A 22,848-nucleotide genomic window follows, 5' to 3' on the forward strand; every position below is an offset into this window, starting at 1 on the left:
GAGGGCAGTGCGGTGGGGCTGTGGCGAACAGGGCCCTCAGACTGACTGCATGGCTCTGTCCCCACCTCAGGCCACGGTCAAGGCCGGGAGACCGTGGAGTGTGGCTGAGGATACTGGAGGAGCCAGTCACAGGACAAGGCCCCCAAGTTTCTTCCCACCTTCCCCAACTCCAGTGACACCCTGGTGGAGGAGGTCACATATCGCCTTCCAGTCCTCTCCTCCGCCTCACTTCACCTACCACAGCAGGACCACTTTCTCCAACTCAGCCAGAACGTTCCCCCCTAGAGCCTTTCCCAATGCTGGTCCCTCTGCCAGAAATGCCCTTCCCACGTCTCTATCTGCCCAACCCCATCCAGCCCTAGGGCCTCACTTCTCTGCCTCTTCCCCCATGAAATATCCCAGCCCTTTCCCGCAGTGGGAGCTCATTGCGCCCGTCTGCTCCTCTCCACTGGCACTTGCCATCCTCCACTTTGTGCTGTGGTCAGTTTTGGAACTGGCCTGCTTCAGGTTCAAATCCCAGCTCTGCCACTTCTTAGCGGTGTGACTTTGGACAAGTTCCTTAATCTCTCTTGTCTCTACATAACAAAGTGTGAAGAATAAGCAAGTTAATATACATAAGGTGCTTAGAACAGTTCCTGGCACATTAGTGCTCAGCAAGTGTTTATTATTATTATACTATTATTGTTGGTTTCCTCCATGAGCCCATGAGCCCCTTCAAGGGCAGTCTGTGTCTTTCCCATTTCTAACCACCCCGTTCCATGCTCAGCCGACGATAGCTGAAATGAACCTGGTTTCCAACAATGTTGTATCCCCAGCCTATTTACCCCAGATACCCTGGGAATGGGAGCCAGCGCTGGGCTGGTGGCAGGGACCCTGTGTTGGGTCAGAGAGAGGCATGAGGAAGATGACCTCGTCAGCTCCACTCCATGGCAGGAGCCGAGGCACAGTCAGGCCAGCAGTTGGGCCTGGCCAGGGTTAGAGGCCAGCAGCTGGGCATGTGGCTTGGCCAGAGAAGAACAGACAGTGCAGGCTGGGATGAAATATTTAGGAGCCCACACCCTTGGAAGTGGGAACTGACAAGCAAAATGAAATGCTGAGATGTAATTACCCAGGCAGGCCAAGCATGTCTCCCTGCCAGCGGCAGGCTCGGCACCCCCTCCCACCCACCCCACCGCCACAAGTAGGCATTGGGTAATGAAGTCCCCCTGGACCCTTCTCCTGAGCTAGCCCTTGCCCCTCCTCTTCAGGCCAGGCCAGGAGGAAGGGGTGGCAAAGAGCCCAGCTCTGGCTCCTGCAGGCCACTCCTTTTGGTGGCAGAACAGCAAGAAATACAGAAAACCGGGGGACTGGGTCAAGCCCCAGCACTGGATATAACTGGATGATCCCTTCACTCCACCAAGCTTCCTCAGCTGGGAAATGGGGCTGCTGGCCCACGCCGGGGAGGGGGGACCAAGAAGGTGGATGTGAGAGCTCCGTCAGCTGGCCTTGGTGGAGGGGGTGGTGACAGGATACCTTCCCGAAGTGAGCACAGCAGCAGGGACCAGCCTCACCCAGGGCAGCAGGAGAGGCCTTCTTGAGACACTGGGCTGTGGGGACTCAGGCTGGCGAAGCTGGTGGACAGATGCTGGGGTCTGGGGCCCAGATGTGAGCCTTGAGCTGAAGAAGTCCCCACCCCACCCCAAAAATCTTCCCCAGGCTCTCAGCACTGTTGGGAAACGGCTTGGAGCCTCAAAGCTTGGGGGCTTGCTTGGCTAGATGGGGGACATGGGGGGTGGGAGACAGGAACCAGGTAGGGAAGGAAAGGGGATTCCAGGCTTGGATCATGGGAGCAGCCTTGAGTAGGGTCAGGAGAGCCTTGGGGAGCTAAGGGCAAGGGGCAGGGGCTCTTCCTGTATGCTGGAGCTGGAGCTGGGGGAGGGGTGGGTAGCGTCTACAAGTTTTTCTCAACAGACATTTGGAGTGGGAAAACTTTTCACAGTGTGGGACTGCCCCACGTTACAGTACAAGGGACTAGACACTCAAGTCATTGTGATAATCCAAAGTGCCCCACATATTTCCCCACACATCCCACATGTCCCCAGAGGTAGGGTACAGCTGCCCAGAGTTGAAAGCTCCTTTCTGATCTAAACCAGAGAGAGGCCAGGATTTGCCCGAGGCTGACCAGCACGTGCTGCTCTCACACATTCCACCCAGGCCCCTCTCAGGCTGGCTCGGGAGCCCCAGACAGCTCAGCATCCCTGGGGCAGGTCCAGCTGCACCTGGTAGCAGCCAGCTGACCCCTCAGGCCCTAATTCACAGTGCACTTCCACTCCTGTCGACACCATCTTTCCAGACCACAGCCCCACACCTGCCACACAAACCTCAGCCTGCCCAGCCTGGCCCTTACAACTTTCCACCAAAACTCCAGTCCCACCTGGTCACTCCCATCCCTCACACTTTCAGTGGCTCTCACCTCCCTCAGGGCCAAGTCCAATCCTCAGCCCTGTCCTGAGGCCCTGCAGGACTGACTTCATCCACCCCCAGCCTCCTCTCCCACCCCTAACTCTAACAGCACCTGCAGTTTCCAACATACATCAGAGCCTTTAGTCAGACTCTTTGCTCTGCCTTTGATGTCTGATTCACCTTCCCAGACTCTTTTCTTCAAGTCAGCTCTATCTGTTCTTAACGATTCAGCTCGGGCCTCCTCCTCCAGGAAGGCTTTATGGGTATCCCCAAACTCCTCCTCCCCTGGGCGCCTATAACAATCTCAATGCCTCAATCACTGCACTTAGCACAGTGAATGAAAGTTACTGGACTAGATGCCTCTGTGCCCACCAGCCTCTGACTCCAGCAGTGACCACTGCTGGGCCCTGGATCGACACACTGCCAGGCACAGAGCAGTCACTGTCACTGACTCAGCAATCTCCAGTGCCAGGAGCTGTCCTAGATTCTGTGGGTACAGCCAGGAATAGGACAGATAAGCCTGCCCTCGTGGAGCTGACATCCATCTATGAAGCCAACAATAGGGATGAAAGAATGGACAAATGAATGAACACGCTAGGTGGTTAATTAATTAACACTTGACCTATTGTCCGGAAGGCTCCTGGACCCATCTCCAGCTCCTGTTCCTCTGTGCTTCCTGTCTTCCCCCACTCTCTCCTGCCCACCTTCTGCTTCTTCTCTGTCTCCCCGCAAATACACACTCTCTTCGATCATTGCACAGCCCCTCATGTTCACACAGCATTCCCAGTAGAGTAACCTTTCTACATGTTGTCTCCTGAGCTCCTTCCAGTCCACCCAGGTCCTAGGTATCATGACCATTTTACAGATAAGGAAACCGAGTCCCAGCAGCCAGAGCCCAGTGCTGCAGTCTGCAACTTCCCTTCCTCCACCCCATCTTCTTCCCTGCCTCCACCTTTCTATCTCACCCTCCTCTCTGCTTCCTGCCTTCTGGGTTGACCTGAGAAGTGGCCTCTGCTCTCTCAGCTTGTTTCCTACCTGTGAAATGGGGTGGGCATGGAGGCTCGGGGAAATGGTCACAGGGCCTCTACTGTCCCCTGTCCCGCACCCCTCCGCAGCCCCTACTGCGTGGCCCTCTGTTCACTCTCCGCCCTCCCTCCCTCCTCTCCTCTTACTTGTCACTTTGTCCTGCTTCCTCTCCTCCCCACATCCCAAGGCCTCCCTGGGGCCCCAAGACGTCTGCAAGAGTCGTTAGCTTTCCTTCTGGCTCATTAAAAAGCAGAATTTGCATAGAATATCCATATGATCATTCTGTCTACCGCAAAATGGGGCACAGATATAATGCAGCATGTAAGTGAGGGAGCGAGGAAAGGACCGTCACAACAGGGGGGCTGGGAGGGGCCCAGGCGCACCCCCGGGTCTGAGGCCTCAGAGGCAGCCCCTCACTCCCTCCAGCTTTGACTAGGCCTTTCTGTTGGCTAATTCCTATCTCCGTAATTCTTACAATAACCAGCAAAGTCGGAATACAGATGTCCCCATATTACAGGTGGAGAAACCAAGAGCCAGTGAGGAACAGTGGCTCGTCCGTGGACACAACGCAAGTCCGGCAGGCCGGGGAAAGCACTCTCTGCCAGGGCCAGCCCACCCACCTCACGTCACCTGCTGCTCTTTCGGGAAGGCTGCCCCTCCTTCCTCTCAGAAGAGAGGCACGCAGCCAGGACACCCTCCCACCCTCCTGGGATAGGACCACCTACCCTGGAGGTCTCTCCCATCACTGCTCCTCCAGGCAGCCTCTCTTCCCCCACTCCTGCCTGGCCTTCCCATCCCTGTAACAATGGTTTAGCCAGAGACACAAGAGATTTTTGGAGACAACTGCTTCAAACCTCTTGTCCCAGCTTCATTGTTGCATTCAGACCTGCCTTGTCCCAAAAAGAATTTGCAGCAGTGCCCAGAAATAAACATGTATATAGCTAAAAAAGAAACTGGTAACAAAACCAAGGGGAAAGACTGCACTTCACAAATGAGGCCCCGCTCAGCATCCATAAGACTGGCCCAAAAAGGGGACCTTAGTTGGGCTGGAGCCAACCAGGACTTCCCAGAGCAGCTGACCTTGGCGCAGACTCACCGTCCGTGGTACTGAAGCCAAGAGTGCCATGCCTGGCCCGGCAACCCCTCACCCTCCAGCCCTCTGGCCACAGGCAACCCAGAAGCAAGGCCGGTGGGCCCAGACTTCAAATACACCCCAAATCTGTCCCTTCTCACCACCCCCACCTTTGGTCCAGGCCATTGTCACCTCTTGCCTGGACTACAGTGGCCTCCACACTGGCCCAGGGCCCCACTCTATTCCCTGCACAACAGCCAGAGGGATCACGACCCTCCTCTGCTCCTGACCCTCCAACAGCTCCCAGCTCACCCAGAACAAAAGCCAAAGTCCTCACAGGCCCCCCAGGGCCCCATGCAATTTGCCCTCCTCTGGCTGTATGTCTCCCTGCCTCACTCATTTTGCCCCTGCCTCCTGGTTATTCTCCAAATGCTGGGCAGGCACCACCTCAGGGCCTTTGCACATGCCAGTTCCCCTGCCTGGGGCCCTCTTCCCACGGATCTCCACCCGGCTAATGCCCTCGCTGCAGCTGGGGATCTGCCAAAAGTCACCCCTGCAGAAAGCCAGGGTGAGGACCGAAAGGCCGTCAACCTTGCAGGGAAGAGTCTCCCCTACCTGCCCCTCTCTGTCCACTTACACTGCTTTGTTCCTCTTCAGAGCAGCATCTTTCACAGCTGGTATCTCAAATTATAATTATACAGTGATGTGTTTGCTTATTCACTGGAAGCTCCTCCTGCCCTCTCCCCAAGTGTGAGCCCCACAAGGCCAGGAGCTTCATCTGCTTAGTCCACGGTCGTACCCCAGTGTCCTGGTCCAATGCCTGGCACACAGTCAGTGCTCAATAAATATTCATTCTGCAGATGAATGAATTACTGTGGAGGAAAGGGATGCAAAGGCTGGAGGGCAGAAGGAAAAAAATGGCCACGCCCCTCCTCACCAGCCATACCCCTGGGGCAAGTCTGTGGGATTGGGAGGCCTGGGTCCCACCTTCTGAGTACCTGAAAGTCCCAGAAGCATGAGGGGAGCCAGCACCAGAGGAGTGGCTGCCAGGGGATTCAGCCCTCCCAGACCACTTTCAGAAAGGGACCCTCACAGCTCATACAAGGTCACGCAGGAGTCACACGTGACTTGAGGGCTCCTGATCCACTTCTCTCTTCTCTCTCTCCCACACACACACACACACACACACACACACACACACACACATACATACACATACACACACACACACACACCCCTTACCATGCCAACGTCTTCCAAGCCTCAGACCAGGTGGTGAAACCAGGGACCCTTTGAGATTACCCTGCCCCCATCCCTACCTCTTTCCTCCCTAGCCCTAGAACTGCTGGCCTCTGTGGGGCGGGGCCTTCTGAGGCCTGCCCATCTGACAAGCCCACCAATGCTTCCCTGGGGAAGGCCAGATGAAGGGAACCAAATTCCCCACTTAAAAAGAGGACTCAGTCTTCCCACCTTCAAGCTCCAGAGCAAGAGCCAGTTTTGGAGTCATGCAGAGCTGGCTACAAAGCCCAGCTCTGCCCTGACAAGCTGGGAGAGCTCAGGCAAGCTCCTGGGCACCCTGGGCTGCAGTCACCTCATCTAAAGTGGGGACAATGCTCAGGACTTCTGTGCAGGGGCTGAGGCTGGGGCCGGGGAGCAGCATCTGTCATGACAGTTCATGAACATGGCCTCAAAATGTGTGTACTACACACAAGGAGTCTCAGGGGTCTGTACACAGGCCAGGTCCCGCTGGCTGTGTGGCTGGCATGGGAGGCCGAGTCTGTTCAGGCTCAAGGGCTCTGGGAAGAAGGAAGAGGGACCAGGTTGGGGAACATGGAGTATCAAGGCAGAAATGTCCGCATGCCCACATACATGAGCTCACTGAGGAAGGCACACAGTCCCTTTTTGGTCTTACAAATGAAAAACTGGAGGCTCAGGGAGAAGTGAATAATGTACGGTCACATAATGATAGAGGGTGGAGCTGAGACTGGGAGTCAGGCTGGTAGAGGGTGGAGCTGAGACTGGGAGTCAGGCTGCTGGACATCCCCGCCCCAGGGCACTCGGTGGGCCCATGTAGACCTGAAGTGGGAAGCACTGGGTGGTGAATATGAGACAAGGAAGGAGACGGTGGGTTCACAGGGTCCCTCCAGAGATGCAGAGAAAAAGGCAGATGGGGCCTATCTCAGCCACATCTCCAAGGAGCTCAGAGTGGGGGACTTGGAGTGCCAGGAACCCCACCCTAGCCAGGAAAGCAGGCAGAAGTCCAGGGTCAGCAAACAGGTGAAGACGCTTTCCTGAAGGTCAAGGCCCAAACCCGAGCTGGGGTGAGCAGGGCAGCAGCCTTCACCACTTGCCCTTTAGCCAAGGGAAGAAACTGGAAGGGTTCCTGTCCAATGGGAGCCTGCGGGACAGATCCCAGTGTGCTCTGAGTAAAGAGGCTCAGTAAGGAGGAGAAAGAAACAACAGAAGAAAATGAGCTTGAAGAAATGGGGTTCCAGTTTAGAGATTTGTCAAAAACACCAAAAAAAAAAAAAAAAAAAAACAGAGGCCAGAGGAGTTAGGGAGCAGGCCACTGTGGAAGTAGCTACTCTGTGGGCTCCCCACTGGGCCCAAGAACACGACACACAGGAAGCCAGAGACCAACTGTGGTGCTTGACCCTCCATGTGGCAAAGTGAAATAGGAAAGCCACGAGAAGTCAGTGAGGGATGTGAAGACCTGTGTTGTGGGGGACTCGGAGGTCCCCTGATGTGTTGGCTGCATGCTGTTGATAAAGCTGAGGCTCAGAGAGGGAAGGTTACCAGCCTGAAGTCACACGGCCGCCCAGGGACAAAAGCCAGGACCAGAACTCAGCCCGCCTCCCAGCCCAGGGCCCCCTGCCCTGCTCCTGTTCTCTGGTTAAGACGGAAAACAACTAATGCCTTTGGGGGTACCAGTGCTCAGTGCAGTGCCCCGCCCACCCTATAAGCAAGCGCCTATAGGTATTCACACATTTAACCTCACAACAAGCTGTAAGGGAAGGACTATTAGTATCCCTGTTTGACAGAGGTGGAAACTGAGGCACAGGGCCCCTCGGGAACTGTTCAGGGTAGCACAATTCATGATGGCAGAGCCAGATTTGAAGCCAGGCTGTCTGCCCCAGCGTCTGGGCTCTTGGCCACTCTATTCTCCTGCATCACTGGGGAAAAGGACCAGATTCAGAAGGCCAAAGCCACAAAGGGGCTGCCACTAGCAAAGGGAATTTTTTCAAACCCCAAAGGAATCTTCAAACACATTCCACAAAGGAGGCTGTGAAAGAAAACGTTGCTTCCTGTCAGGAGGGAAGAGATGCAAATTCAGAGCAAAAAGGGCTCAGCATCTGACGTTTTCCTCCTGTCGTTCCCATCAAGCTTAGAGGCGAATGCAGACGGGAGCATGTCCCCGTCTGGACAAGCGCATCAGGCAGAGGGAGCCAGGAAAAGTGGCCGCAGTGAAAGAAGCAGCAGGCCCGGCGACACCAACCTGGGGACTTACAAAATGCAGAGGTGTCAGGCCCTGCACAGGTCAGAATGGCAGAGGAATCCGAGCAGACAGGCGCAGTCCTGGAGGCGCACCAAACAAGCGCGTGGTTCATCTTCACAACAGAACAGAGACTGACCTGGCAATCACGAGCAGTCACATTAACACCAACAACTTGCCAATCTCCAAGCCCTGGCAAGGAGACCCAGCTGGCGCATGGTGGGTCTCGTGGCTTGGCAGGGGGCGCACATGCCGGGTCCACTTAATTTCCACCCGCAGCAGACTGACAGGTGGCCTACAAGGGCAGCGGAAGGCAAGATGGGTCTCGGGTCTAGAACGGCCTGGTTGATAGGTTAGAATGGGAGGTTCTGGCTGCAGGGTGGGGCCCACTCCCCTGAGTCCTGGAAAAACACAACATCAGAGGGCAGAGTGCTCAGCCTTGGGCTGCAGGGTCCCTGGGTCCCAGGAGGCAGCTGGTGGAACAGTCCAGAAGCCTCCCCCTTTGAAGCTGCTAAAAGTCATCTGATACTTGGATACAAGCTAAAGCCAGCGGCAGCACCCCTGCCTGCTTCTACCCACTTCAAAGCCCCGCTCCCTGCTCATTTCAACCATGGTTCATCTGATGAGGTGGGAAGGTTGCATGCTCCAGGCACTGCCACCATGCAATTGGCCCCAATCATTCCGGAACCGAAACGCCAAGCCCTGAGGGGTCACCCCTGACATCCACTCCTTTAGGCCTCGAGGGACGCTTCCTTTCCAGCACTCCTCTGAGAGACACATTCTAAACAAGTAGTTTTCAGTGGGTGTCTGAGGGTGTCTTCAGGATGGGCCCAAATTGTGGGGAACAGGTCTTTGCTCTCATGAAGGATGCTTAGAGCCAAGGCCATGGAGGGCGAGGACGCAGCCTGTCCGTGCCAGCTGGACCTCAGAGGCGGGCTGTCATACCCACTCCTGTCACAGGTGAGAGGAGGAGGCCCAGGGAACAGGGCTGGTCATCTGGTCACTCACTCTTCACTCTGCAGCGTGTGCTGAGGCCCTGCTATGTGCGAGGGAGGGCAGGGGGCACAGAGCTAGGTGGGGTCCTGTCCCTCCCTGGCCTCAGGAGCCATCAGTGGGGCAGGGGCAGAGGGAAGGGTCAGCAGGCACTGTGGCCCACCTGAAGGGGCTTCCCAGGGAGCCTGGGGGGAAAAACTCCACCCCCGCATGCTCCACCAAGGAGCACAGCTCTGTTTGGGACAGGGCAGGTGAGGGGCGCCTGCAGGGAGGAGGGGCCTTGGCTCTAAGCCTTGATGGCAAGGGGACCCCTCAGGGCCCTGAGCAAGTTGGGCACGACAAGTGGAGATGGTCAGCCAAGCCAGCACGACCCCGGCATGACCCCAAGTGCCAAAACATTTCAACATGCGGCATTGGCCTAAAAGAAACTCTCCTCGGCCCCACCTCACATGGCTCCCCACCCCCTGCCCACCCCACAGCCACAGGAGCTCCAACCCAGGCTTCTCATCGCTTCCATCTGCCTGTTCATTCACACCTCCAGGCTTTTGTTCCTACTGTTCTCCCACCTGGCATGCCCTTTCCTTCCTCCTCTTGTCCAAATACACCTCTTCCAAGCCCTGCTTGCCTGCCCAGCCTGGCTAGGCTGGAGCCCCCGCAGTCCTGGGATTTGTGTCTTCACTTCAGTGGACACATTACCACATCCCTTTTTTTACCTATTCAGGCGGGCTCTGCTGAGCACCTACTGTGTGCAGGGCAGGTGCTAGGGCTGGCTATGGGTGGCTCCTCTCATGCCCACCAAAAGGGCCTGAGAGCAGGGCCCGCAGCCTGTCTCTGTCTCATACTGGGGCTGGGAACATGCCCAGGGAACAGGGCTGGTCGTCTGTTCACTCACACTTCACTCTACAGAGTTGTATGCTATGCTGAGGCCTTCTATGTGCAAGGAGGGCAGGGGGCACAGCGCAGGGGCGAAATAAATCTAGGAAGCCCCAGCCAACTGGAGACTCAAGCTGGTGGAGGACTGAGCCTCTTCCCCTTCCTGTCCCCCAGGGCAGCAGCACTGCAGGATGAAGCACCCAAGGCCAGCAGTGAGGAATGGCAGGAGGCGCACCCCACAGTTCACCCGATGCAGCTGCTGACAGGCCCCGAGTTCCTGCTCCCTACCTTATGCCCCCAGGAATGGATTTCTGTCCTCAGTGAGTCAGTAGAGAGAGGAAGGGGAACAGCCAAGGAGCTCAGTGGGGCAGGAGGTGGAGGTCCCAGGGTAGCCTGGCCTCACCCCCAATGCCTACACCCCGTTAGCCTCAGTTTGCCCCTCTGTAGGCTGAGAGAGCAACCTCTCAGGTCTAGGGGTGGGAAGAGAGCTAAAGAAGAAGTGAGTAGTTGGGGGCTGGATTTTGCAATTAACCATTCATTCAACAAACATTTATTGAGGAACTACTATGTGCCAGGGCTGTGCTAGATGCTGGAGATGCAGCAGAGAACAAAACAGATAAAATCTCTGCCTTGGTGGACCATATACAAACAAATAAAAATGTATTAGTCTGGTGCTATAAAGAAAAACAGAGCAGGGTACGGTGACTGGAGAGTAGGACTGAGGCAGGGGCTGTTTCAGATAGGCTGGTCAGAGGCCTCTCTGAAGGGAGACATCCGAGAAGACACCTGAAGACACCAAGAATGCGGGCCGCGCGGACATGCAGGAGAAGCTTTCCCGCAGGAGGACCAGCCCGTGCAAAGGCCCAGAGGCGAGCTGGTGCCTGGAACATTTGAGGAGCTGCAAGATAGCTGGTGTGGCAAGAGCGAGGGAGAGGCACGGAAGGAGGCAAGGCCAGAGAGTGAGGAGAGGCAGCGGAACAGGCACCCTTAATGTGAGTGGGGCCAGCCCCCTTGGCTCTGGCTGCACAGATCTTCACCTCATCCCCGTGGAGCCTCCGTAGATGGGGTGCTCCATTTACAGCCAGGGACGCCACATGCCAAGAGTCTCACAGCCCACTGGATCAGGAGCTGCCCAGCCTGGGCCTCCTGCTGCCCAAGCACTGTCTCCTCAGCGGGCTGCCAGCCACGCCATGCCACTGTGCTGACAGAGGCCATCTACATGCAAGTCTGATGCTCAGCCCTGGGAGTCGGAGCTGGAGGTCAGATCCAGCAACATCTCTGGAATATCAATGGAGGGCACAGCAACACAGCCAAGAGGTAGGGCCTCAGAATTTCCTGCTGTTCAAGGAACGAGACATCCTCCAAGGAGCAGGCCAAGCCCCCCACACTCCTTCCTGCCACACCCAGAGAGGCCATCTTGTTTCCACCCTTGAGGCACAGACGTGCCCAGACATGCTAGATGCACTTACCTGAGAGGACTAGAGACAAACTCCCGGGTGACCCCGTGAATAGGACTTCCTGCCCCATGCACCACAGACGGTAAGTTCAGTGGCTGGGGAGAGTATCTGCAGGATTCAAATCCTGCCCCTGCCACTTCCTAGCTGTGTGGCCTCATGGGAGTTACTTAACCTCTCTGAGCCTCTGTTTAGCCATTGGTATAATGGAGCTGTCTTGAGAGCTAAATGAGGTAATATGTACAAAGCACTTAAAACAGGCCTGGGCCAGGTGCAGTGGTTCATGCCTATAATCCCAGCACTTTGGGAGACCAAAGTGGGAACATCCCTTGAGCCCAGAAGTTTGAGGCCAGCCCAGGCAACGTGGTGAGACCTCATCCCTACAAAAAATGAAAAAAAAATTAGCCGAGCATGGTGGTATATGCCTGTGGTTCCAGCTACTTGGGAGGCTGACGCAGGAGGATTGCTTGAGCCTGAGAGGTTGAGGCTCCAATGAGCTGTGATTGTACTACTGCACTCCAGCCTGGGCAAGAGAGTGAGACCCGATCTCCAAAAAACAAAAAGGCCAGGCACAGTGGCTCACGCCTGTAATCCCAGCACTTTGGGAGGCCAGGGTGGGTGGATCACCTGAAGTCAGGGATTCGAGACCAACCGGGCCAACATTGTGAAATCCCGTCTCTACTAAAAATACAAAAATTAGCCAGGCATGGTGGTACGTGCCTGTAGTCCCAGCTACTTGGGAGGCTGAGGCAGGAGAATCGTTTGAATCCGAGAGGTGGAGGTTGCAGTGAGCTGAGATCATGCCACTGCACTCCAGCCTGGGTGACAGAGCGAGACTCCATCTCAAAAAAAAACAAGCCTACCACATCTGTGCCCACGTCTGTGCCACCCGCTTGCCACCGCCTGCCTTTCTCCCTCCTCAGTGACTCACTGGCAGTATCTCCAGAGCCCAGGCGAGGCCTGCTCTGCATGTCTAATCCAGCTCTGGTGATGCTGCAGAGGAGCCCGGGAGGGAAGGGCAGCCTCCTTGCCTTTCCCTGGTGCAGCCTCAGCCTTGACAGGGAGGAAGGAGTCCTGGCTGCAGCCAGAAGGTCCACACGTGCCCGCACACACACACAACCCCCCCCCCCCCCCCCACACACACACACACACACACAGGCCCAGTCTACAGATATCCCCACCAAGGCAGGCCTGCCAGTCACATGACCAGAACTTCCCAGACATGCACCCCTACACAGACACACACACACACACACACACACACACACACACACACACACACACACGTCCTGGCCTAGCTGCCTTTGGAGTTCACCTTGCTGCCCTCTCCCCACCAGACCAGCCATCCCCTAAGAACCAGGCTAGCTGGGCTCCTGTAGTTTTGTCTCTAGCCCCATCCCTGGACACACCTGTATCTCCATTTACAGCACAGCACGGAGCCCAGCACTTCCCAGGCCTCCCCAGGACTAGCCAGGCCCCAGGTAGGGCTGGGATCCAGGCAGCCAGACCCTGACAAACCCTCCAGTGCGCATTCCTGAGCTCCCGCCTGCATGTGCCAGGAGCACGTTTCACTCCTTTTTTTTTTTTTTTTAAGACAGATTCTTGCTCTGTCACCCAGGTTGGAGTGCAATGGTGCAATCTCGGCTCACTGCAACCTCCACCTCCCAGGTTCAAGTGATTCTCCTGCCTCAGCCTCCCAAGTAGCTTGGGATTACAGGCTCGTGCCACCACGCCCAGCTAATTTTTGTATTTTTAGTAGAGACGGCATTTCACCATGTTGGCCAAGCTGGTCTCGAACTCCTGACCTCGTGATCCACCCGCCTCGGCCTCCCAAAGTGCTAGGATTACAGGTGTGAGCCACCGTACCCGGCCGCACATTTTACTCTTATACCCTGCTTTATTCCCATTTCACAGATAAGAAACTGAGCCCGGAAAGACGAAATGATTTTCCCAAGACCGCACAGCCAGTCAGCGTCTGAGCCAGGGCACAGGTCTGCCTGAAGGAGCCTGACCTCTTAAGCACCTGCCACCACTTCTGCAATGCAAGCTGGAGGAGACAGGGTGTACAGGTAGAGTGCCTGGTCTGACAGCCCTAGCTCCAAGTCCTGCTCTGACACCTGGCTGTGTGACCCTAGGCAAGCCACATCACTTCTCTGAGGCTTAGTTCTCCCATCTGCAAATGGGGAAAAAACACCTAGCCCACGGGTGTTTCACCTAGCCACATGGTTATTACCAGGATCTGTAATAGTCATAGGAGGTGTCTGGCCCAGTCAGGGCTCAGTCAAGGGCCACAGGATTGCCCAGAGCATGTGTAGACAAGGGTGGGGGTGGGGAATGCCAGTGCCAGGGCTTCCTTTAGGCCTGGTGCCAGTGGCCCAGTCAGTATTGGGCCACTCCAGGTGCCACCTACGGGCTCCCCACCTGCAGGACAGAGCCAGGTTCCCATCCCAGCTCCTCCACGTTCTAGCTCTGTGGCCTTCAGAAAGTGACCCGCCCCCTCTGGCCTCCATTTCCCCATCTATAAAATGGGCATAGTCATGCTCCTCTGAAGGACCCAGAGACCAGCACACAGTTGGCACCCAGGACTCGCTCACCACAATTCCAACATGCATCCCAGCCTGGCCAGCATGCCCTCCCCGCCACTCCCCTCCCTGGCACTCCTCTGAGCAACTCACAGATGATTTATACTTCAGAGGACGAATCAATACAATATACGGCCAAAGACATCTTTAATCTTTCACAGGGATTAGGCTACAAGGTACAGCGGCCTCTTTCTACCAGCCGCTCAATTCTGATTTCAATTTGGCCAGCTGGAGTGCAGCTCTCTCTCTCTCTCTTCCTTTCTTTTCACCTGCTAAAAGATGTTTCTCCAAATCAAATTTCATTTATTGGGTTGCACGAGGAGACCTAGCTGCCTAAACTGCCCTGGCCAGGCCCCCATCGGCTGTTGCACACTGGCATGGGGTGGCCTTGGAAGTTTGGGGGCATGGGAGGCCCAGCCAAGCAGGAAGCCAGGCCCTCAGGCACGTACAGATGGTGCATGGGGTGTAGCAGGCATTGTGAGGGGCGCCTCTGCCAGGACAGGAGTGCCCCGAACTGGAGGCCCTCCCATAATGGCAAATTTTATTTTTCTAGATCATGAAGTCCTTTTAAAAAATCTTGAGTAGACCTTATTTTTTCTAACCGCCCAATACTTGATTAGATGTTGATTAAAAAAACAATTAAACAATAGGCTTACCTTCAGCCAAAACACAATGCCCAGACCCCACCCCCATCCCATGCCTCTCCTGTCCCTCCAGGCTGTGTGTACATGGGTGTGCCTGTGTGTCTCTGTCATACCCTAGCACTTGCACAGGGGCTGGCCCATGTGGGTCTCAGTGAGCACGCAAATGACAGAAGACAGAGAAGACAAGAGTACAGAAACAGGTGAGACCTCTAGTTCCGGAGCCAGCCATCCTGGGTTCAAATCCCTCCTCCACCTCTTACTTGCTGTGTGGTCTGGTGCTAGCTATTATTCAGCCTTTCTGTGCCTGCACTTCCTCTCCTGCAAAATGGGGATGAGGCAGCATCTACCTCGTAGGGCAGGAAGGACTGCCCAGGACAGCAGGTGCTGGGCACAGAGGGAGGCCTGCATGAGCACTGGGGGTGGCTTTGAGGTCCCTCAGGGCAAGGACTGAACGCAACTGAACATGGAGACTCAGGGCCCTCGATCCCTTCCCCCATCCTATACCTTTGTCCCTAAATCCTGTAGAGGTCATGCCTTAAACAGAAAAGGCAGGAGGTTGGTTTGGGGAAGAGTTGAAGCCACAGAGGAGGAAAGGAGCCAGCAGAGCAGAGTGGGAAGTGCCAGCCAGAGGGAGGTGCCCAGGTCTTGGGTCTGAGCAAAGGAGGAAAGGACATGTGGGTGGTCCGAGGGAGGGGCTGGGCTCTGGGGCCCGGAGGCTCTGACACTGTCTGCCAGGGTTCCCAGGTGCTATTGCCAGCCCACCTGGAGCTGAGAGTGGAGTCCTGTTCACCTCTGCTTCCTTTTCCTCTGCCAGGCTGCCGGAGTGGGGAGTGGCCTGGAGCCTCAGCCATCAGTCAGTGCTGCCCCACTTCCCGCCGCTCCGCTGCCCCCTCCACCAGGTGGAGGCACCCAAGCAGCTTCAGCTGTACAATTAAAGGGGCTTATCCAAGATTTATAGCAGGATTATGCCCACGGGGTGTTACCAATGGCAGCCTCTGGACACTCTGTAGTCCTTAGGAAAAGCAATTAGAGTCCTAAGGCCGTGAGGGTATAAATACACAGACGCCATCAGCCAAGGTCTTGGGCGCTCGCGAGCTGTGTAGAGGCAGGACCTTGGGAGAGACCAGGGGCAGGGCAGACGGGTCCTCTCTGCAGGTGGGTCTGCCAGGAGGGAGAAAGGCCACCCTACTTCCCCCACACACCACAACAGGGCCCTGAGGAAGTCACAGGCACCATCCTTCAGCCCCACAGCCCCCCAGGAGCCATCCCCTCTTGGCTTACCCCAGCCCAGGTGGAGGCCCCCAGCTCAGGGCTGCCTGCTGCTCCCAGATGCCCACAGCTGCAGCCCATGCAGCCAGCCCTCCCAGGGCACCAGCAGCAGCACAGACCCAGCCAGGGGCCCGCCCCAGGCCCTGCTAGGTGGGAGTCACCTGACAAGGAGTTAACCCTTGTTATCGCTCAGCTGCTTATCGCTGGGGACACCTGAAAGCTTTATCACAGAGCATCTGAGGACAGCAATTTAAGACAATTCAGCGAGCTTAAAGGGGGAAGGTGGCATCAGGGTACGAGGGGGAGACCTCGAGGAGAATAAATACTTGCCGGAGTTCCTCAAACCCCACCCACAGGGACACCTTCTTCACTGATGCCCAAACCAGCACAAGCCACCCGCGGCCCTCCACCCTCACCCCCACCACAGACAGATCAATTTTAGGGGCTCCAAATTCCTCATTCCTCTGAGAGCCTGCCTGGCTGTCCGCCCATCACCTGAGTCCCTGACAGCCCTCTAAACAAGGCCTCTCATCCCCACCCCATCCCTTCCTCTGCTGTGAGGAGAGCAGCTGCCCGGCAGGCTCCCGCACCAGGGAGGTCAACAGTCCCCTCATCTGCACACCCACGTCTGCAAAGGCCTCACACTCGCCCTTGACTGGAGTCACCCAGAGCCCAGTGAGGCCATGGACCAAACCACAGTGCTCAAAGAAGAGGCCGAGGCCCACCTGGCAACAGCCAGGCAGTCAGAGCCCGTATCAGGCCCCAGCTGGGAGCTCCTGGTGGGTCAGTCACTGTGCCGGGACACCCCCAAGCCCGGCATGACCCTGCGGCCAGGCATTTGACTCACCGTCCTCACGGGACTTCTGGATGAAGGCCTCCACACCGCTCTCGCCATAGCTGCCCTCCGAGGCCACCGTGGACACGTAGTTCCACTTGAGGGCACGGACGATGTCCACCATGGCCTGGGCCTGGTACGTGTCCGAGGGCACCACACGGGAGAAGAAGTCGTAGCGGCTGTTGTCACTCAGGTCTGGCGCTGTGGAGGCGTAGCTGATCTGGGGTATCTGAGGGGCGAGAGGGGCTGCTGAGGGTGGCGGCTGGCCCCCCACCCTGCCTAGCCAGCCCCATTCCCCTACACACCAACCTCCCTCTGGTGCCCACAGCCTTGGGACCACCACAGCCCACCCCTCCCCATGGGCGCTGCTTCCTCCTCCAGAAAGTCTCCCAACCGGCCTCCTTGGGGTCCCCAAAGACACCCCAGCCACACACAGGTAAACACACACGCACACGCACACATACACACACACGTACATACACCACACACACATACACCCTGGGAGCCTCTGGCTGCCTCAATTTACGCAAAGAGCTCAAAGATCCCAGCCCAGGGAAAATCCCCACATACATGAGATGACTCAGCCTGGGGATGGGGTGGGATTTGGGTGTTGGGAGGGGCCCTGAGGGGTCATGTGGCCTATCGCATGTCCCCAGGCAGCCCCTCTGGTCAGGACCCAGCAGACCCTGTCCCCACAGCTCTCTGCCAGCTCAGCCTCCTTCCTCGTGCCCTGCTCAGAGGAGATGGAGCCTCGATTCCAGCTCCCCTGTCCCCCACTCCAACCCCAAGGATGGAAGCCCAGGAAGCTAGTGGGGTGGGCTTCAAGAAGTCCCTTCTCTCTGCAGCTGGGGACACTGAGCCTAGAGAGTCACCAGCCTGCCGGGTCCCACAGCCTCTCCAAGGCAGAGCCGACCCAGGGCCCTGCCCTAGCCCCGGGGCTTTCCAGTCACAGGGCATCTTACTGCCTCCACAGGCCCCACCTGGACCCTCCCCAGGCAGGGATGAGACTCAGACCCCTGCCTCCTGTAGATACACCCAACCATCCCCAGGACAGGGAAGGGATGTGGTGCCTCCTCTCCGCCCCTCCCCTCCAGGGCCCCACCCACTGCTCTGCTCTCCCGGCTGCTCAGGGCCTGTGGGCTCCACTCCCCGCTTGGCCCACAGGGACACTCCTCTTTCCTGTGTGCCCTCTGCCCGCTCAGTTGTCCAGGAAGACGGGGGTGGGGAATGCATATTGGTGTCAAAACTAAGATTTTATGCCCCTAAGGAATCACTCAGATTCAATCCTGGCCAAGAAACCTGTGGCCAGGACTTCAGGCCCAGTGGCAACCGTGGGTGGGGAAATGTTCCTGGGACAGGAGGGTTGAGGATGCCCCTGGCAAGTGGTTGCCCACTTGGCCAAAGCCTAGTGTGTCCCTATCCCTGGGACCACCTCCTAGACCAGTCAGCTCCCCTTGCTGAGGACAGAGCAGAGGATCTGCCGACCTAGAAGCCCCACCTCAATATCCCGACATGCAACTCTATTCACTTCAACAAAGACTTTATTGAGCACCTATGATGTCCTAAGTGCTGAGGACGGCAGTGAATAAAACACTCACGGAGCTTCCTTCTGGTGGGAGGAGAGGAGCAAGCAAGCTAACAAGTGACCGGGACCATTCTCCATAGCGATGAGGTCTTACAGAGTGGCATAAGGGGGTGGGACATCAGGGTGGCAGGTGGTGTATGGGTGGCCGAGCAAGGGGCCTGTGTGGCTGGAGCAGAGCAGGATGGGGAGAGTCAACGCATAGTAGGTCTCACAGCCTCTTAATAAAGGGACAAATGACAATAAGGAAGTTAACTGGGGACAGTGAGGGTCCACCCTCCCCTGAGAATGCCCACTGCCAAAAGCATATGGCCCAGCTCGGCCACCCAGCTGGCCCACTCTCCACCTCCCCTATGGGAAAAGCCCAAACCACTGAGACCTTAACGGGTGAGGATGTGGGTAGGGGAAACAGTTAACTGGTTTTCTGGATTTTCTGAGCAACCAAGGATTAACTCCCAAACCCCCTCACTGTAGCTCTTGTGGTCTTTATAAAATGGCAAGTACTACATTATCCACTGGCCACAGTAAAACTTTGGAAACAACCTACATGTCCATCAAGAAGGGATTGTTTAAAGACGTTCCAGCCAGATGAGGAATATTACACAGCTGTGAAAATGAATGAGGCTGATTTCCAGGCACTGATCTGGGTGGGTCTCCAAGATATTGTGGGGTAAAAACAACAGCAATAAGGAGGCAACATGCAGGTGGAAGCTGTTTACTGTGTGAAAGGGGAGGTGCATACTTGCTGCTCTGAAACAAAACACGTGTATTGCCTCAGGGGAGGAAAGCAAGTGGCCCAGACAGGATCTGGCAGGGACCTTTCACCTTCTACCCTTTGTAGGTTTCCAATGTAGAACCATGCACATCTTCCACCCATTTGGAAAGCAAACCACACTCGAATATACCTGAGTCTATGCGTCCCCTCGCCTGCTCTGTCAGCAGTGACTGAAAATTAGCCCAGTCCTCTCTGCCTTGGAGAACACTTGGCATAAAAACAGCACCCTCTAAAATGTGAGCTCTGATTGGAGATTTATTAATTCACTTTAAGGTTGTTATTTTTAAGGTCTGAAAATGGTATTAGAGTCATGGCTGGTTTGTTTTTAAGAAGTCTCGTGTTTTAGAGCAGTTTCTCAGCCTTCGCACTCTTCACGCTGTGCAGGGGAGGTTAGTTCTTTGTTAGGGGGAGGTCCCTGAGAGACAAGTGTTTTGTTTACCTCTCTCACTGGCCTCTGCTGGGCCCTAGCCAGGAGCAATCATCACCTGCCTGCCTCCACGCCCCTCCTGATCAGAAGCTTGTCCCTACTTCTGGTGTTTCCTCCCACCAGGCCTTGGTTCCCGGGAGAGGGAAGGAGGCCCACTCAGGTTTCTGGACTTGCTCAACCCAGGCCTCACAGCCGGCGGCAAATGGAAACAGACGCCCCCCCAGATGAGGTGGCTCCTTCTCACTCACCCCTATTCCCCCTTCCAAGCTCCTTTCCAGGCCCAGGTGGTGCTCAGCACAGGTGGTGAGCAGTGGATGGACAGATGGATGTCCGGGCATCACCTGTGGGGCCAGTCGCATTAGAAGCCTTCAGACCCTGGCCCACATCCAGAGTGGGGCCCTGGCACACTGGACCCGGCCCACGGCACACACTCCATTCCCCCAGAGGGTGGGGGTCCAAACGTGCGCTCCTGCAGGATACGCGCGTCAGCCTGCAGGAGAGCCCCGGGCCCCTGATTTCAAGAGCCCAGGAGGGGCCCCTGACCTTCCCCCAGTAATTCCTGAGACACTGGAACAAGGACCCAACCCTGAGATTTGGGTGAGGGAATCACAGGCTCCTGAACAGGACCCCGAGGATAAGCCAGCCTCCTGCGATGTGTCCACCTGCCAGCCTCTCCTGTCTGCTCTCCCCGCAGCCTCCCTCCTCAGCTCCAGCCCCTCCCACACTTCCTAGGGAGACAGTTTCAAGCAGAATTTGGGGAGCTACACTGCTTAAGTTCAAATCCCAGCTCCACCTCTCACCAGCTGAAAAAAAAACTTGGGCAAGTTACTTCACCTCCCCTGGCCTCAGTTTCTTCAGCTGCACAATGGGAATAATTACAATAGCTGTCTCCTAAGACTGTGAGGGTCACATGAGGGAATTCAAGCAAAGCACTCAGAACAGCGCCTGGCAGGCAGTGAGCACTAAGGGTCAGCTCTTAGGGGAGCTGCCATGCCTCCCGCTAAACTTCCTCTGGCAGCAATCACCTTCTCTTGCCTCTCTCTGACTTTACCTCCTAGGACTCTCCCTCTCTGCCGGCCCCCTCCCATCACCCGCTCTCTCCATAGTCTAATGTTGTCATTGTCATTGTCACAGAGACATCTGGGGAATGCTATCGGGTTCTCCAAGGCTCTTTTGCCCCACCCTGGAGTGGAGGGATGAGGGGCAGGAGGTGTCAGGGACCGGGAGGGCAGGGAGCCACGTCTGCGTCTAAGCAGGTGACTGTGACAACCTGGCCCATGTGGGGTTCTGACGTCTCTTCAACTCCCACTGTCTCCGCAGCCCAGCCCGAGCAGGAGGGGGACGTGCAATTTACATTCTCCTCAGAGAACGCTCCTCTCCTCTCCCAACAGCAGCGGCAGGAGGGGAGGGAGGCAGCGGTGCCCGCCTTGGTGCCAGCTGCTCCATCCCTCTGCCTCCTTTGCTTCCCTCACCCAACACATTGAGCACCTACTGTACACTGGACACTGTTCCAGGTGCTGGGGACGCAGCACCTTGTGTCACACCCTCATGGGCAAGAGTCAGAACTCAAATTCCAGCAGCCCCTGACCAAGCATAGGTGTCCTGCTCTAGGTCCCTCTGTCTGTCCCTTTCTCCTTCCTCTTTGTCTATTTTCCTCTGTCCCCAGAGTCCATGACCTCATCTCCCACATCCAAATCCCCCTGCTCATCAAGGCCCAACTCAAATATCACCTCCTCCAGGCAGCCCTCCCTGAGCCCTCATCCTCCAGAGGGGGCCTAGCTTCCCACAGCACTGAATGCGGCTGCCCCAAGGGCACCAGGCACGTCCTCCCGGTGTTACTATTCTCTGCCTACTCATCCATTCAGCAGGCCTTCTAAGCACCCCACCTTGTGCAGGCAAGGCCACGTGGAGAGATGCAGAGGTGAACTAGACTGATCCCACCCCTAAACACTGGTCAATACCCACTGCGTTCTAGAAGATACCAGCAGAGACGGCAGAAAGTGTGCAAAAAGTGCTCCACTGTCTGGGCCCCCTGAAGAAGGGTAGGTTGTACGGCCCCCTGGAGTGACACACAGTGTGCCTGCAGCCGCCACCCAGGAGAGCCTCGGCTGAGGTAAGGGGTGAGTGACTGAGGGGTGGGAGGACGCATGAATAAACCTCTCTCCCTCTCCTTCTGTCTCTGGCTTCTAAAGTGACAAGGAGATCCATGCCACATGGGGAAAGACAAAAGCTGCTTCCGGACTTAAGCAACAATGAAGATGGATTCCAAGTATATCTGAGTGTGTGTGAGTGTGTGCATGCACGTGGGCACATGGGCTACAGCATGTGTCCTGAGCACATGGGTGCCCCGCACATTCATTCATTTATTCCTCCTACAATGAGGCATGGAGCACCCATGGCCTCCAGGCATAGTTCTGAGGGCTGGGGACGGACTGTGGACAACTGCCCTCAGCGGGCTCCAATCTAGATGGAGGCAGGTCATGCAGAGGTGCATCATAAGCTTCTGAGTCTGTTAGATGGGGATGAGGAGCCAGGAGGAAAAAGAAAGGAAAGGAACAGGGGAGTGTTGCAGAGTGGCCAGAGAGACCTCTTTTACAGTCTGTGTCAAGATCCCAGCAGGGAGGGGTATTCGATGCCAAGGTGTTCCAGGCCGAGGGAGCAGCCAGTGCAAAGGCCATGTGTGCATGCCTGTGTGTGTGTGTGTGTGTGTGTGAGCATGGTGCATGCCTGTGTGTGTGTGTGTGTGAACATGTATGCATGCCTATGTGTGTGTGTGTGAGCATGGTGCATGCCTGTGTGTGTGTGCATGTGTATATCCAGGCACACACATGTTCTTAGTGCCTGGATCTGCCCTCGGGCTGCCCCAGGCCCAGCCAGCAGCCTCACACAACCAGCCCACGCATGCTGATACCGGCTAGCACACAGGCAGTGACCCAGAACGCCCACAGCTCCAGCTCTAGGTAACTGGTTCCCAGAACTGCAGAATCTGAAAACCCGCTGAGGGCAGCTGGTCCACATCCCACACCATCCAAAGGTGGAACGGGGATGCTGGAGGGCGGGGAATGTGTCCAGCGTCTCAGTGCCCACCCGGAGCACAGTCCTTAGGGTCTCTGAAGGCTGGAGTTTTGTTCAAGACTGTTCAGCTCAGTCAGGGTTCAAATCCCCACCACGACCCCCACAAGTCAAGTGGCCTCAAATCAAGTGACCAGACGTCCAGGGCCATCACCACAGACACCCCAGGGGCTTCCTGATAAAACCCACACTCCTCTTCCTGTGACCTTTTCTGTTAAAAGTGCCTTGCCTTTCCTCCTCTGCCCTAATGCTTGGCACAGCACGTAAGTGTCCAGCACCCATCAGAGCCACCCTGCCCAGGGCTGTGCG

The 22,848-nt window shown here is 56.4% G+C and overlaps 1 protein-coding gene across 9 annotated transcripts in view; it reads right to left on the reverse strand.

The window, feature by feature from the left end:
* GRM4 (glutamate metabotropic receptor 4) overlaps positions 1–22,848 on the reverse strand; it is a 125,031-nt gene that overhangs the window by 54,301 nt on the left and 47,882 nt on the right. For all 9 annotated transcript variants that reach the window (XR_004245806.2, XM_032141647.2, XM_032141655.2 and 6 more), the window contains one exon: positions 16,696–16,912. Coding sequence is in view for 8 of the 9 variants with exons in the window: in XM_032141647.2 (XP_031997538.1) it covers positions 16,696–16,912 (217 nt within the window). In the remaining variant the exon portion in view is untranslated. The remainder of the gene's footprint in view (positions 1–16,695; positions 16,913–22,848) is intronic.

The sequence above is a fragment of the Hylobates moloch genome, unplaced genomic scaffold (genome assembly GCF_009828535.3).
Source record: "Hylobates moloch isolate HMO894 unplaced genomic scaffold, HMol_V3 SCAFFOLD_20, whole genome shotgun sequence".
Taxonomy (NCBI): Eukaryota; Metazoa; Chordata; class Mammalia; order Primates; family Hylobatidae; genus Hylobates; species Hylobates moloch.